This window comes from Rhineura floridana, chromosome 10 (assembly GCF_030035675.1).
Source record: "Rhineura floridana isolate rRhiFlo1 chromosome 10, rRhiFlo1.hap2, whole genome shotgun sequence".
Classification (NCBI taxonomy): Eukaryota; Metazoa; Chordata; class Lepidosauria; order Squamata; family Rhineuridae; genus Rhineura; species Rhineura floridana.
The window spans coordinates 40097408-40114245 of NC_084489.1; the positions used below are offsets into that span (position 1 = coordinate 40097408).

At 40.1% G+C, this 16838-nt stretch overlaps 2 protein-coding genes across 14 annotated transcripts in view; one reads left to right on the forward strand and one right to left on the reverse strand.

The window, feature by feature from the left end:
* Window positions 1-9811, forward strand: part of GSDME (gasdermin E) — a 72848-nt gene extending 63037 nt beyond the window's left edge. Inside the window, exon 11 of the mRNA XM_061587440.1 lies at window positions 9032-9811. Coding sequence (XP_061443424.1) covers window positions 9032-9151 — 120 coding nt within the window. The 3' untranslated portion in view covers window positions 9152-9811. The remainder of the gene's footprint in view (window positions 1-9031) is intronic.
* Window positions 1-16838, reverse strand: part of PALS2 (protein associated with LIN7 2, MAGUK p55 family member) — a 56870-nt gene that overhangs the window by 14743 nt on the left and 25289 nt on the right. For 8 of the 13 annotated variants that reach the window (XM_061587434.1, XM_061587424.1, XM_061587431.1 and 5 more), the window contains 5 exons: window positions 14207-14328; window positions 10116-10268; window positions 9270-9422; window positions 8396-8623; window positions 6323-6454 (listed from right to left, as the gene is read on the reverse strand). In XM_061587434.1, coding sequence (XP_061443418.1) covers window positions 6323-6454; window positions 8396-8623; window positions 9270-9422; window positions 10116-10268; window positions 14207-14323 — 783 coding nt within the window. In that variant the 5' untranslated portion in view covers window positions 14324-14328. The remainder of the gene's footprint in view (window positions 1-6322; window positions 6455-8395; window positions 8624-9269; window positions 9423-10115; window positions 10269-14206; window positions 14329-16838) is intronic. The other 5 variants (XM_061587428.1, XM_061587425.1, XM_061587432.1 and 2 more) reach the window with 2 other exon arrangements.

Consider the following 16838-nt stretch of genomic DNA (forward strand, 5'->3'; position numbering starts at 1 on the left):
CGACATAGCTAAGTACTGTATGAAGTACCTCTTATTTTGTCTGCCCTGTATCTCCTTTCAGTCAGCTTTACTGAATTACTTTTGAGTTCTACTATTATAGGAGAGGAGAAAACTGACTATTTTCTCCACCTTATACATAATTTTACCTTGATTATGTCCTTCCTTACCTTTTCTCTAAACTAAAAAAGCACCAAATGATGTAGTTTTTCCTTGCAGGAAAAGTGCATCAGATCCATGTTCATTCTGATTGCTTTTCCCCATACCTTTTCCAGGTCTATGGGCTCCTTTTTCACGTCAGACCTCAATGTATATATTTGAAGTTAGAATTTTCTACATCATGTGCCTTACCCACAAAGCACAGAGCCCTGCAGAACCAAGCGGTGCTGAAACTGCCTTGGTCATCCTGGTTGATGGCATGTGTTGAGAGAGAGATGGGGGAGTGTAACCCTACTCATTCTTGGTATCTCTGTGGCTTTTGATCATAGAATAGTAGAGATGAAAGGGGCCTATAAGCCCATCAAGCCCAACCCCCTGCTCAATGCAGGAATCCAACTTGTAGCATACCCGACAAATGGATGTCCAGCTGCCTCTTGAGTGCCTCCAGTGCCAGAGAGCCCATCACCTCCTTAGGTAATTGGTTACACTATCATACTGTTCTAACAGTTGGGACGTTTTTCCTGATGTTCAGCTGAAATCTGGCTTCCTGTAACTTGAGCCCATTATTCCGCGTCCTGTATTCTGGGATGATTGAGAAGAGATCCTGGCTCTCTTCTGTGTGATAACCTTTCAAGTACTTGAAGAGTGCTATCGTATCTCCCCTCAGTCTTCTATTCTCATGGCTAAACATGGCCAGCTCTTTCAGTCTCATAGAGCTTTGCTTCGAGTCCCGATTACCCTTGCAGCTCTCCTCTGAACCTGTTTGACTTTGTCTGCATCCTTCTTAAAGTGTGGTGTCCAGAACTGGATGCAGTGCTCAAGATGAGACCTAACCAGTGCTGAATAGAGGGGAACTAGTATTTCACACAATTTGGAAACTATACTTCTGTTAATGCAGGCTAAAATAGCATTTGCCTCTTTTGCAGCCACATCGCACTGTTGGCTCATATTCAGCTTGAGATAAGCAACAATTCCAAGACCCTTCTCAGATGTCGTATTGCTGAGCCAAGTATCCCCCAACTTATAACTGTGCATTTGATTTCTTCTTCCTAGCACTTATCCCTGTTAAAATTTCATTCTGTTGTTTTCAGCCCAATGCTTCAGCTATTAAGATCAGTTTGAATTTTGTTTCTGTCTTCCAGAGTATTAGCTATCCCTCCCAATTTTGTATCATCTGCAAATCTGATAAGCATTCCCTGCACCTCCTCATCCACGTTATTAATAAAAATGTTGAAGAACACTGGGCCCAGGACCGAGCCCTGTGGTACCCCTCCAGTCTGAGAAGGAACAATTGATAAGTGCTCTTGGAGTACGATTCTGTAGCCAACTGTAGAATCATCTGATAGTTGTTCCATCCAGCCCACATTCAACTAGTTTGCTAATCAGAATATCATGGGGCACTTTGTCAAAAGCAGTTTACCAGGGAAGTTACCCAATCAAATAACGAGATAAGATAAACCTGGCAGGACTTGGTCTTGATAAATCCATGTTGGCTTCTAGTAATCACTGCATTGTTTCAAGGTGCTTACAGATTGACCGCTTTATCATCTGCTCAGAATTTTCCCAGGCATTGATGTCAGACTGACTGGTCTGTAGTTTCCAGGTTTCTCCTTTTTGAAGATTGGGACAACATTAGCCCTCCCCTTGTCATCCGGCACTTTACTCATCCTTCATGATTTCGCAAAGATAATAGGCAATGGTTCAGAGAGTTCTTCAGCCAATTCCTTCATTATTCTAGGATGCAGTTTATCCCTGATGCCAACCCTGCAATTCTGTGCTGCTTGTTTGCACTTTTTGTTTGTGGCCTGGCTTTCCTTCGACTTCCTATGTGTCCTTTAATTTTCAGGTCATCTCTAAGCTTTTTGTGGAGACACATTGGCTTCTTCTGCTATCTTCCACCTTTTTTCCTTGTTGGGATTGTTTGCAATTGTGCCTTTAGAATTTCCAAACTCCCACCCATCCCGGACTCCTCTTCTCATTAAGGTTGCCTGCCATGGGACCTTACTTATCATTGTTCTGCGTTTATTAAAATCGTCTTTGACCACAGTATCCTTTTTGGAGAGGCTCAGGGAGATTGGGATTGGGGGCACTGTGGTTCAGTGGTTCTGCTCCTATCTCCAGGGACTTTTCCAGAAAGTAGTTATGGGAGGCTTCTATTCAATCCATGGGAGCTTTCCCATGGAGTTCCATCTTGTCCCCCCTGCTGTTCAACATTTATATGAAGCCGCTGGGCATGGTCATCAGGGGTTTTGGAGTGAAGTGTCACCAATATGTGAGCTCTATCTCTACTCCATCTGAACTGTGAGAGGAGGTGGAGGTGCTAGTCTGGTTTCTGCAGGTAGTGATGGGCTGGATGTGAGCCAGCAAACTGAAACTGAATCCTGAAAAGACAAAGCTGTTACACATTCCATGTCAGGTGATGGGAAGGTGGCTTTTCTGGATGGGGTTGCACTCTCCTGGAAGGAGCAGGTTTGTAGCTTAGGGGTATTCCTAGATCCAACACTGCCACTGGAAGCTCAGGTGGCCTCAGCGGCTAGGACTGCCTATTTCCAGCTACAGCTGATTCACTAGCTACAGCCCCTTTTGGACAGAGATGACTTGGCAATAGTACTCCATGCTCTGTTAACTTCCAGACTGGATTACTGCAATGCTCTTTATGTAGGGCTGCCCCTGAAGATGACTGGGAAACTTCAACTGGTCCAACATGCAGCAGCCAGATTACTAGCTGGAGTTCTTTTTAGAACTCATATAATCCACATTCTAAAATAGTTGCATTGGTTAACAGTTAACTTCCAGGCCCAATTCAAGGTGCTCATGGGAAAGTTTAAAGCCCTAAATGTCTGAGGCCCAAAATATCTCAGAGACAGTTTCCTTCCCCTCTTGGGTGTTAAGATATGCAGAGGTGCCTTCTTGGTAGTTCTGCCACCCTCAGAAGCTTGGGGGATGGTGGCCTGGGAGAGGGTTTTCTTTGTGGCAGCCCCTAAATTGTGGAATTCCCTCCCTTGTACAGTTTTTGGCAAATGCTAAAGATGCATCTCTTTACCCTGGACTTTGGCACTTAAGAGGTATGTCTTCAGGACCCACTCTATTTGGGAATGTAATGTGTTTTAAAGATTTCTAATAACGTATTTTAAATTTCTGTAACCTACCCTGGGACCTTCTAGTGAAGGGTGGGTGATGATGATAAGACAGAGTCAAGCAGTAATTGTCCCAAATCCCAATCTAGAATCATTTGTTCAGGTAGAAATTGAACCACTGTAGCACCCTTTAATTCCTACCCCAGACAGCCTATGCAAAAGGATATCATGATCAGCACTTGTTAAAAGCCAGTGAGAGGTTAAGGAGAATAAATAGATTCTGTTTTTCTCCCACCATGAAAAAACCAAAGCAGTCTCAAACAGCCTGAACCTTGAGTGAAATGGATCTAGAAATCATGTCTTAGCTATGTGCCTGGAGTTGTATAGCAACCACTCATCTGAATATCCTGCCCAAAAAGAGAATATTAGCAACCATCCAACAATTAACAACTTCTGGATCCAGAGTAGGTTTCTTCAAAACAATCAAAATGCTTTGACTCTTAAGGAAGCATTTATCATCTTAGACACAGCTGGTCGATCCCTTGCTGTTTGATATGACCTAAGAGTGTCAAGTGTTGGGCACAAAGTGGGTCATAATTGTCTACGCACCTTGCCCACGTTCCTCAAGCCTCAAAACTTTGAAAGCCAACCAACACCACAGAAACAGATCAAGCTCTGATCGCTTCCACAGATTGGCATGATTCAAACTGTTGCATCCAATACACAGCAGATGCATGTAATTTTATTTTAAATCCTCTGTGACTTGCTTGCAAAGCACTTTCGAGGATAAAATCACTTGCATCTGCTGCTTATTAGATGCAACAATTTGAACCACTATATAGGCAAAATTGTAGGAGGCTTATTCATGTGAATAGCACTGTGCAGATGCAATGGTGTCAGAAAAGAGCTGTTTATTTGCTGACATCACAGCCATAGAGTATAATGAACCAATTAGTATTTGATCAGATTCATTGCAAGTCTTCCATCCCTTTCACTTCATAAATGCTCCTACTTGCTGCCTCAGACTAATCGAGTAGAAAAAGGGTACTTAGGAACAATTATGTCAACTGGCTCTGCATTCCACAAAGAGACCAAAGTATGGGCAGAAGCACCAAATATGCCAACTAGAAACTCTTGAAGGGTTCTCTAGAATCCTGTAGAATCCTTCAGTCTCCTTTGGTTTTTACCATGCAAAATAATTTGGTGTCATTTCCTACCGCAGTGTTCACCTCTAACTCCAGATCACTTATGAACAAATTAAAAAGCATCAGCCCCAACACTGATCCTGGGAGGGCCCACTTTTTATCTTTCCACTGTAAAAACTACTTATTCATTTCTACTCTGTTTCCCGTTTTTAACAAGTTATGAATCTATTATTCCATAAGTGATGAAGTTTACATATAAGTGATGAAGTCCACAATTACTCAGGAGCCATTGATGAAGGACTAAATCAAAGATATTTTGGAAGCCATATACACAGTATCTACCTGAACACCCCTATCAACATATTTGACACTAAGAATTCTTAAATTTTAGTGGATGACTTTGCAAAAAACCATTTTGATTCTTCTTTAGCGAGATTTGTTTTCATGTATGCTTGACAAAATTCTATTTAATACTTTCTACCAATTTACTCATAACAGAAGCAACACAGAGAACGACCACTTTCTCTAATTTCAGTAGACTGTGCTCTAAGATCATAAGCTTGATTTTTGTAACCCAGATGTAAAATTTCAAGATAGTAGGTTTCATCCTTTTTCCTTATACTAGTGGCATAATTTGCAATCCAATTCAAATTCAGAAACTTCTGTATGTTGCCAGAACACCATCAATAATGTCAAAAAATGGAAATTACTGTATTCCAAGAAGCTTGAATAAAACCACAATATTCCAATGAAATTAATTTTCTTGGTATATTCTGGTGTGTGTGTGCGTGAAGTGAGGAGAAATAAAGCTAAGGGGCATATATTACTAAGCTATATACAAAAAAGGAGCATAATTCTATAGCAAGTGTCTCCTCCACCTCCATTTCTCCTGAAACAGAGGGCTGATATTCCCTCACATAGCAGGATCCCCAATCATGCTCTGGAGAGAAAGCTAGAACAAAGCTGGAATGTACTGAGCAGAATGCTAGGAAGGTAGGTATAGATGTGCCTAAATAAGGAATTTAACCATTTGAACCTGTAGAAATGGAATGTTTTGTATCACTGGAAACAAAGTTCTGTGACTATATAATCCATGGATCCTTTTTTATTCATGAAGATCCACAAAATCTGCCAACGCCACTAGCCTAAAGTTCTATAATAAATATACCACCTCACACATTTGTTCTCCACTAGGTTTTCTATAAAATGTTAGTCCTACATTCTGATTGAATATAGCAGCCTCAGGTAACCTGGGACCAGCAACGATAAACTGTGGACAAACTTATAGCATTCTTGTATCTTTCATTCTGTTATTTCTCTTGATTTAAAAGTTCACTACAACCATTTGGAATGGACGGACTAACAATTTGATCTAGTATGTCAATCAGAGTTTTATGTAACAGTTCTGAATACAGTAGGGCCTCACTTTTCGGCGTTCCGCTAATACGGCGCCGCCAGCAGGGCGATCAGCTGTAATGTGTGGAGCTCCAGCTGACAGCGATCAGCTATAGCGCACCAGCTCCCTGCGCTACAGCTGATCGCTGTCAGCTGGAGCGCGGTGGCTGGAGCTTTCCACGCTACAGCTGATCGCTGTCAGCTGGACAGCAGCAGCTGAAATACAGTAGGGTCCCATTTTCCGGTGGTTTTCGCTTTTTGGCGGGGGCCTGGAATGTAACTTGCTGTATGAGTGGGGCCCTACTGTACTCAGGGATGTCCATGAAAAATAGCTGCCTACAACTGAAGTTTGAGAACAATCCCTTATTACACCAAAACACAGGCAGATAAATTTTTAAAAGTGTTGCAATGTATATTTTAATAGAAAGACTCTGCACGATGAGAAAACATGCAATAAATAAAGCTTAGAAACTTAGGAACTGTCAGGTCAATGCAGCTTCTGAAAATGTCTACAGCAGGTTACATTAATTAAATTTATCATTTTCTAACCTGCCACCAGTTTGGGTCTTCCCGATTCACAATTTGAAGAATTTCTCCTTTAGAAAACTTGAGCCCTGCTTCTTTGCATGGAATCAGGTTGTCATTATATGGATTATAATCAAAGTGACACTTCACAAATACCTGAAACAAGTAATAAAAAGGTAAGATACAAGGATTGCAATAGTCTAACAAATGCTTAGCAAGTTTAAAAGATGCTTACAGATTGACTTGAGTAATATACAGACAATGGAATTTTTTAAAAGACAATTAAGTTTCTAGCAAATATAAAAGCAGTGAACACAAATTACTTGCATTGGGCTGGTTTTCATGTCATGCTAAGCCAAACCATGGCTTAGCTCAAATAAGCGAATGTGCGGGCTCAGACAGGAGGTTGCAGCCACTTGGTCCTCCCTGATCATATTGTTGCTTTGCTCTGCTGAGCTAAGCCAACGTTTGGCCTAGCGTGTTGTCTGAACCCAGGCTTGTGATTTAGCTCTCTCCAGACAAACCACAAACTATACAACATAGGGCAAACCTTGGTTACAGCTCATGATTTGTCCAGGGAGAGCTGAACCACAAGCTCAGGTTCAAACACCCTAAGCCAAACCATGGGCATAGCCCAGCAAAGCACAGCAGCAGAACAATGAGCAAAGCAACTGCAATTTCCCCTCTGAGACAACTACACATTTGTTCAATTATTCTAAGCTATGGTATGGCTTACCCAATGTGTGAACAAAGGCATTAAAAGTTCAGCAGTGGTATATGAGTACTATCACAATGTTTAAAATTTATTTCCAAATATTCAGATGCCTATTTTCTGGAGATGGGAGTAATGGTTAATTTTTTAATTAAGACAATACCAGGACTGAGACTTGCATGGGAGTCCATGCTCCTTCCATGGAAAGAAACCTGCTCCCTAGTTCTAAGTGGGGAAGGAAAGGCTGCAGCTGATCCATGGTATGAGGAAATGTACTCTTTAGATGCTCAGCTAAGATGATCTTCCACCCCTTGCTCCCCCTGCTAAAATAGCCTCACTCATTAATAGAACAGTGAGCCCTAAGATGTTGATACTTAGGTTTATACAATTTGGTTTATTCCAGTTTTTCTGCAGGTTACCAAAACATATTGGGTAGTTCTCTAGTTTATACTGCGTATTGCATAGTTTTTATAAAATGGAAGCTGCCAAGAAGCTTTTGGGATAAGATATTAGGGAGAAATTAGAACAAAATGTTAAAACAGTAGTCAGACACACATTACTGAAAAATTGTTAGTATTGCAATTGTTCCCAACAACTTACATTTGCTTTAAACATGATGACAAAGCTAACACTTTTTGAACATTTCATCAGAATAGTTTGTTCTGTATGTTTCAGAAGAAAAATGTTCCTTCTGACAAAACAAGTTGATCCAGCAAATCCTCTTTCTGTAAAGACAGGCTCGCCTTTTATCCATTGGGGTTTTCTTTTCTACTCTGCATGTTTGGGAACTGGACCAAAGCCCAGCCAACTGCACACAGCCTCCAAATGTGTTGCTATTGCACAGACATGTTTTTGTACACCATAAACTTATAAAACTATAACCCTAGCCCAAAACAAAACACTAACTCAAGAATTTATAAGCAAATTAATGTAGATCATTTTTGTTTTAACTATAAATTATACATGGTTTAAGTATATATTAGGCAAAAAGGTATTCACTAGATACCAGAAAACATTCTAATTTAAGAGGAATTTGCAAAAATTTTAGGAACTTAAATGTAAAAAGCTTTTGTAGACAGTAATGTGCCACTTCAGAGGTGTGTTTCCTACTCTGTTCATACACTGAGGAGTTGTGGCAACGTGAATTCTGAGCGAAATAAAACCCTGTGTGACTGTGGTATATTAATTCATATGAATCCTTCATGATATACACTCTACATAGGGATTTTATAATCTGTTAAGTGGCTTTGGTGATCCATTGATAGACAAGTGTTTTACTACAGGTATGAACATAGTTGGATGTAATTAACATTAGAGCAAGGGAAAGGAAACAAATGAACATTTAAGTTTCTAAATAACTTCAAGTCAAGCACAGTACTACTGACCTGTTGGGGAATAATATTATCTCTGTAGCTAGGAAGAATCTTCAGAGTGACACTACCACTAATATTCTTCAGAAGTTCTTGCAACTCTTTTGGATTGTTTCCAACTTCATGACCATTAACCTCTTTAATAATATCACCCACATGTAGAAGCCCTTGTCGATCTATCATTCCTCCATGAAGGATTCTTGCAATTACCAGATCATTATTCTCCACCCTAAATGTCACGCCCTAAATGCAGATTGGAAGGGCCATCAGAATTTACCTCGGCAACAAATATCCACATTTCAAAATGAAGATCTTAATACTGTGATTTCTTATTCTTATCTGTTGACACCACATAGGAACTGTTAAAATGTATACATTGTATTCCTCAAATCCAAAAAAGAAAAGCACTTCAAATGAACTGACCACAATAATTCCAGTCAATCCTGAGTTAAGGTTTATTCATCTATCCAAAAGTGTAGGTATAACAGAAGTGCAGAGAAGTGCCAATTATATATTTTCACTACTATGGCCCAACATTTATTTTAAAAATTATAATGCCCAGTTAACATTTAAAATTAGCCTTGCAGTTACTGAGGCCCTGGGGAATATTAACAAGTGTTTCTGGCAAATGACATTCTTTATCCCATACAGGTAAAGGTTTCAACTCCTCTGAAAGCTCTGGATTGCTCAGCTACTCCAATACTCCAAGAGGTTTTTCCTTCCCTACTTCTGCTCCTTCTTAGGTTGCAGCTTCAATTCAGAATGCATTGACTTTCTTATAACTTTGGTTAAGAGAAGCAACAAAGCCAGTATACACAAACATGCCAAGTGTCCCTCTCTCTGTATTTAGAGGTGGTGGAAAAACGTTTGTTTTTCACAAAATACTTACCAGTGGCTCCCCTGCTTTTTTGTGAATGCCAAGTATACGAATGGCATCTACTGGTACTATTTGATTGTTGACTGAAGAATTATTCATTTCTGGGCTGGAGGGAGGAGACTCATAGCACTTTGATGCCACAATATCATGGGCTTCCAAGAGTGACTGCAAATAAATATTTTTACACACGCACACACATATAAAATTGAGAGTAGTGATATAGTTACTAACGTGACATTTGTTTGTACATAAGCTAGGATAGTCCCAATAGTCAGATGCCCCAATAGTCAGAATTGGAGAAATATTTCAACACCTCCCCTCAAAAATCCAGAGTCGTTCACTAGTACTTAGAAGGGGAGATAACTTAAACGTTTCTGTGAACAAGTGGGGACTGCAAAATTTCACAAACTCAATTCACATTCAAAAGATCAACACAGTGAGCTTCTAATTTATCCTTCTTAATAGCTTTCATTTTAAGCTTATTTTTTCTGTATATGCTCCAATTCAGAGAAAGTCATGCTTTTCTCCCAGGCATTCTAGCATGTGTTTTTAAATTGCTTTTTTAAAAAATGTGTTCTTAAATTTGTATATTTGTTTTTAATTGTAAACTGCTGAGAGCTTCGGCTATGGGGCGGTATACAAATGCAATAAATAAATAAATAAATAAATATTTACACTTGAGAAACAAATTGTTCACGACTAACTCAATATTCATTTATTTGAGTATGACTTAAAGCATAATCAACTCTCTCTAGATCAAGCCCAGTGTTTCATCTTTAGGCAGGCGAAAATTGATTTTGATATAATCAGAGTTAAATGAACAGATTTTTTTCATTGTTAAGACTGAAGTATTATTACCAGGAAGTGTGGCTCCTTCAGTATATCAACCAACTCTGCAATGTTTTCATCTTTGTTTATTAATGGACTGATATCTTCAAGAATCTCATTTACCAATTCCAGATTGTTGTCACTTACAGCTTCAAGTTTAGAATCTTCCAGTCGTTCATGAGCCTATAAAGATTACAAAATAAATCTTATACTAACAGGAAAGTGCCTTTGATTTACCATTTACATTACAAGGCTCTCTTAGTGTTTTGATTAACAACTCTGCTTTTCCAACTGTATCATCTCTGTTGCAAGTTGCTCTTTTAGATAGTCTAGGATTTGTGTTTTAGCTACAGAACATTTTGAAGTGACAGCTCAGGTGAATAAAGCATGCAACTGTATATTCTGAATCAGGGGTGGGGAACCTTTGGCCAGGGGTCCAAATTGGCCTGCAAGGGCATTTTCCCCAAATCATGCCCACCTACCAACTATTACTTGTGGCATCATCTGATAGGTGGGAGGGCAGGATTAAGTTTTGTGCCACCTGCATGTGCCTGTTCGCAGCAGAGAACAGGGGAGCACAGCCCAAACAGCAGGATTTAAGCCCCACATGTAAGACGAGCACGGGTTAAATCCTGCTAATTTTGGCGCACATGCACACAGCCAAACTGAGCAGGAATTAACCCCCATCCATCAATTAAGGAGCTTGTTAGCAGGATTCCAATTCAGGAAGGACTATGTATCAGAATCCTCTGCTAAAAAAAGGAAAAACCTTCATTTTAGCAGTGCCCTGCAAGTTGCTTTGAAGACTCACCTTTGGAACTTCAAACTGCCTTGCAGTTGATTCATTGTAAGCTGGCCCCACCCATCTGTCAAATTTTGCCTGTCAGGACAATTCTGAAAGCAATCTGGCCATGGAGCCAAAAAGGTTCCCCAACCCTGTTCTATATAGTTATTTGCTTCCCCTACCTCTTAGCAGTATGAGCAAGGTACTATAGCTAGCATACAACTCTGTGGAAGTAATAAGATCTATGCACAAAAACAAGTTTAACATTTTTTTCCGCACCATGGCAACTATAATGGTGGCTAGCAATTGCTTACAAAAAGTTCTATGCACCATCACCCAACATGTTAAACTAGTGTAAAACTGGGTTTTTCTAAAAAGCACAGATAGGCAAATAAGTCAAGCTTGTTTTACATTTATTACAACTTTCATGTCCCACTATAAAAGTCAGGACACTTCTGCTTTAAAAAAAAATACTGCACAGTCCTGTTCGCTTAAATGAAACACTGCTCTATACCAGAGTTCTATCTAGAGGACACCAGCAGACATTAAAGATGCCTGTTATCGACCCTTTGGGGTAATTCTGTTGGGTAGGCATAAGAGCAAGGGCTTGGGATGGTTTTTCTTTGGCCCTCCTATGTTGCAATTTTGCTACCTTATATTGTTTTGCTTGCCAAACAATTTATGGCATTTTATTGTATATTTTGTTTTAATATTCTGTTCACTGTTTGGGGCTCCTTTGGGGCAAAAAATTATATACAAATAAATTGTAATCACAACCCCTGAGATCTTGATGCAAGGAAAGTACTGCTAGCGAAGTGTGAAACATGCACATCCATGTTTCTAGCATGTACACATTTTCTCTTTTAAAAAGCCTTTAACCTTCATCCACTGTTTTTTAAAAAAATCAAACTAGCTTGACTTGGGGGTTTATTTAGACCCCAATGAGATTTCCAATGGAAGGATGGGGTCACTTAATACCCCAGAGGACCCCCCCCCATTTTTGTCACCACAAGTATGCTCGACACAAATCAAAGCACCTTGAGCCACAGAATACTTATTCAGAGGAGTCAGAACTTTTCTGAGCCATATACATTCGCTGCTTCTCTTGAGTAAACTGGGGTATTTTTCAGACCCCAGAGGGTTTTTTGGGTTCCAAAAGGAAAATGGTAAATGGTAACTGGCTAAAATTAGGGGACACTGTATGGGTGACAGTTTGTGACAATGTCCTAGAACAATCCTGCAGGTCTATTCATGTATAAATTATACAATGAAAAGTGCACCTGGGATTCAAATGTATCCCAGAAGTCAGGATGAATGCTACCAGTGAATTCAAGAATTCTGATATGAAAACTTTATTTTCATATATTCAGTTTCCTTCATTAAGCACCTATAAGATGTTGTCAATTTATTAGTTTGCACAAAGTGCAGATTTCCCATTTCTCCTCAACCATTACAATTTTGGAATGCTTTTCTTCAGCACTATGAGCAATGAAGCAGACTAGACGGCTAGAAAGGAAGTGACACAAGCTTGTGTGAAGTTGATCAATAGCAGTTAGAAAGCACAACCACACCATTGCTTAGTAATGATAGCAGCAAAAAAGGCCCACATTGTTGCCTCCATTACATCCTCAATTAGCCACTCAGAACAGCACTTCTGAGTAGTGAAAAAGCTTGGGCTACTTGCTCCAGTTAATGGATCACCATCTGCTGTGATTAAGTTGGCCGGGCACTTCAACGACAGCATTTTCCTCATTCATACTGATCTTGATGCCACTGCAAATGCAGTATCTGGCGAGACACCCAGCTCACAGTTTTATCCAATTCTACCAGTTCAGTTCTAGCTATTGAGGCCCAAGGATGTGTACAAAATGCTTCTGGCTGTCCATCCCACCATTTGCCCTCTTGACCCTTGCCATTCTGGTTTACTCATGCAAGTCAGGAAGGTTTGACTGGGTGGGTCCTGGGGGGGAGGGGTTGCATGAGGAGGTCTGCCCCGACTGCCTTGAAGGAGGCGGTAATATGCCTGCTCCTAAGATAGCCCTCCCTGGACACTGAGGTATTTTAACAACTACCGTCAACTGTCTAAGAACCCCTTTTGAGGTAAGGTGTTTGAGAGGGTGGCAACAGTTCAGCTGCAGGTGCTTTTGGAGGAAACAGAGTATCTGGACACATTCCACTCTGGTTTCAGGCCTGGGTTTGGCACAGTCACCTTGACAGATGACCTCTTTTGAGGGAAAAATGGGGGGAGTGAAACGCTACTGTTGCTGTTGGATCCCTCAGAGACCTTTATACCACTGACCATTATATCCTCCTGGATTGTCTCTGTGGGTTGGGAGTTAGAGACACTGTTTTATGGTGGTTCTGCTCCTACCTGCATGAGCAGTACCAGAGAATACCATTAAGGAACTACAAGTCTACACCTTGGCAGTTATTTTGTCCCCAGTGATATTAAACATCTATATGACTGCTGGGAGCAATCATCAGGAGGTTTGGAGTATAGTGTCATCAGTATGCTGATTACGCTCGGCTCTACTTTTCTATTAAATCTGAGTCAGGAGAGGCTGTGCATAAGCCAAGCCAGTGCCTGGATGCAGTCGTGGAATAGATGAGGGTCAAAAGACTGAAGACAGACACTGTGGGTAAGCGGTTTAGGGGTGCTCTTGGATGCATCTTTGTCCAAGGAAGCCCAGATGGCCTCTGTGGCAAAGAGTGCCTATCACCAGCTTTGGTGTATCAACTGTGCTAGTTTCTGGACAGGGATAATTTGGCCAATGTGACATATGCGTTGGCAGCCTCACATCTGGACTATTGCAATGCGCTCTGTGTGGGGCTTCCCCTTGAAGCCGGTCCGGCGCCTGCAACTAGTGCTGAATGCTGCAGCCCGTGTGGTGAGTGGTGGTTCTTATCAGGCACATATCACACCGGTGCTGAGGGATATGCACTGGCTGCCTAAAAGCCACCAAGAGAGTTTTAAGGTTCTCCTACTAATATACAAAGCCCTAAATAACTCTGGACCAGACTATCTCCCTAAAATGCTGAGGCCTTCTGAAAGGCTCATAATCTCCTTTGCATGCTAGATGGCATTACTGTGTACACAGGGACTAGAAGCATCTTCAGCTACTAGTGTGAGGAAAGTCCTTCCCAGCCAGTGCCCCCTCAGAATCTTGCTAGGAGCTGAATACACAATCCATACCAAGAGGAGTACAGACACAGACATCTAGACCCTACTGCATACCTGGTGAAGTCCAGCAACTCCCAATATACTAATCGAGCTCTCCTCAGCCCCACCTTCATGCTACATTCTGAAGTTAATATTCACTAACAAAAAACTTGTCACCTTAGCAAGCGATCTTACAATAGGATTCTCCATAATTCCTTTCAGGAAAATAAGGTCTATTTCTTCAGCTCCTGTCGATGGAGACAAATCCGTAAGGTTATCCAAAACTTGCTGCATTGCTGCTGAAAACAAAGATGAACAGGAAGAAGTTGAACAACAGCTCAGTTTTAAAAAGTCAGGTTTAATTTAGTAAATTTAGTGTGCCCATTTTTCCTTTAAAATAATCATGCAACTAGTTAAGAGCCAAACACACTGTTCTCACCTCACTCAATTATCTAGCTTTCAAGAAACATTTCCAGTTTATATGTGTGTAAAAAACAAAGTCATCATTAATGCTAATAGCACAGTTCAAACAGTTATTGTGTATGTTCGTTTAAGTGGTACAATTGTATAATTGATTTATATGTACAGAACAGAGACCCCCATCAGTAGCACTGAACAGAAATGGAATTACTGGCCCACAATAGTATTTGAAAGCACAAGTATATACTCATATTTGCATTAAAATTTGAACTATGACCAAAATAATCCCACTACCACTAAACTAAGCTGAAGAACAGAACAGCATAATATTGAGGAAAAGAGGTATACCTAGGACCGCAGTGTTCAGAAGTAAGCTGAGGGAAAAGGCAGCTTTCAAAAGGCCATGCACACCAGAAAGAAGTCTGTTAAAAGTGCAAATCTCCTTTGAGAAAACTGTAAGGTTCTGCACTGTTGTAATCCCAAAGCATGAAGCTTTGGGATGCCATGAATAATTTAATCTTATATAATGAAAGCAACTGTGAAGAACACAGTAAAAGAAGACATTCTTAATACCACCTCCTCAAAAAATCCAATTTATTTTTCTGGCCATTCTTACTAACTTTTTTAACCATGTAGTGTCATTCTCAAAATGAAGTAAGAGTTGGGTTTTTTAAAAAAAAGTTGCTACAACTACACTTTCTAATAAATGCACTCAATTTCTTCCTAGCAAACATGTTTGCCTTGAAAGCATGTGTAGGAGGCTAATGACAGTTACATTATGCTTTCAGAAATTCTGACAGCTATATTTTTTTTCCTATAGTGGATAAACCAAGGTTGCTGTCAACCACTTTAGGGTTTCTGGAAAATAATGCAATTATGCTAGTAAACACAAAGGCTAAGGAAGCAATGCACACGTGGCAGAAAATTTACATTAATAATCTAGAAAAAAATTAAAAGGACACAGCTAAAAAGATTCCAGGCGGTTCTGGCACTTGAAGAAAAAGATACTTGCATCTAGGAATCAGAAATATTTTTCCATCTCTGCCTAGAGAAACCAAGACAACCAGTGTAAGTTGCCACCATGTTTAAACTCAATGATTTAGAAAGGTGCACATGAAAAGTTTCGCACATTTTGTCTTTGTGACACCAACAAGTTTTCCTACAGGTTGGAGGCAACAGGCAAATGTGTAGTCACACTGCGTTCATTTCTCAGAAAGAATATTTTATAGCTGGAAAAGGTTAAAAAAGGGCAACCAAAATGTTCAAGGTGCTGGAGCAACTGTCCTGTGAGTAAAGTTCACAATATCTGGGGCTTTTTAGTTTAGAAAAAAGTGAGGGAGACATGATAAAAATACATAAAATTACTCATGGTGAAAAGTGGACAGAGAGAATTTTTTCTTCCTCTCTCATACTATTAACTTAGGCCATCCAAAGAAGTTATGAGTGTTGCAAGATTCAGGACACAAACTGCGGAATTCACTCCCACAAGATGTAGTGATGGCAACCAACTTAGAAGGCTTTGAAAGAGAATTAGTTTGGCAGCAGTTAAGATAATGGTAGTTCCAAAGACCTTTCTTATTGCAAATTTTATCTGTGTGGATTCCCAAGCATCAACTGGCATGCTGACAAAAACAGCTAAATATTATTATTTTTGGAACCAAGGCTGCAGAATCCATCAAACATTTCTGTATGCCTCCTCATTGGAGGGAGGGTGGGGAGCACCAAATGCTGCAAATTTGAAACAAAGCTGTCTATGGTCATAAGATAAAAGTCTAGGTTGCAACAGGTAGAAATTTTATTCAGATGCAAAAGTTTTCAATCCATGCTATGACAAGTATGTACCGTTCAAGCCAAACAAATAATAACTATCTAAATCTCCACAGGATTATGCATACAAACACAGTAACTGGAAAATATATCCCCAAACTCTAGTTGGACATCAGCAACCATCTGCTCCTTCTGCCATAAACCATCTAAACAAAAACAGTATACATGCACATCCAAAAGCAGAACATGCAGCAGCCTGGCCATGCTATTTCTACAGTAATCCTGGATTAGTGCTGCAATACTCCAGCTTTCTGCAATAACTGGATCATATTGGCCACATCCTTGATCTCATCCTTACCTTCCAAAACTCCTCTTAATAGGTGATCTACGTTCCCTCACCCCATAGTTTCTTGCTCAGGTAGCCTACTTACAATCAACAATCATTTCACCAGTTATATTTTAAGTTCTGTGATGTTTATCAAGTAACTGAAGTTGCCATTCTCTTAAGAGTACAGTGGTAGAGATGAAGGTTTTATAATATCACTAGAACCAATTTTTTCTAAGAACTGAGAGGGTAAAGAAGATACTTCTCCTCCTCCCCAGCATACCAGGAAGTAAACAA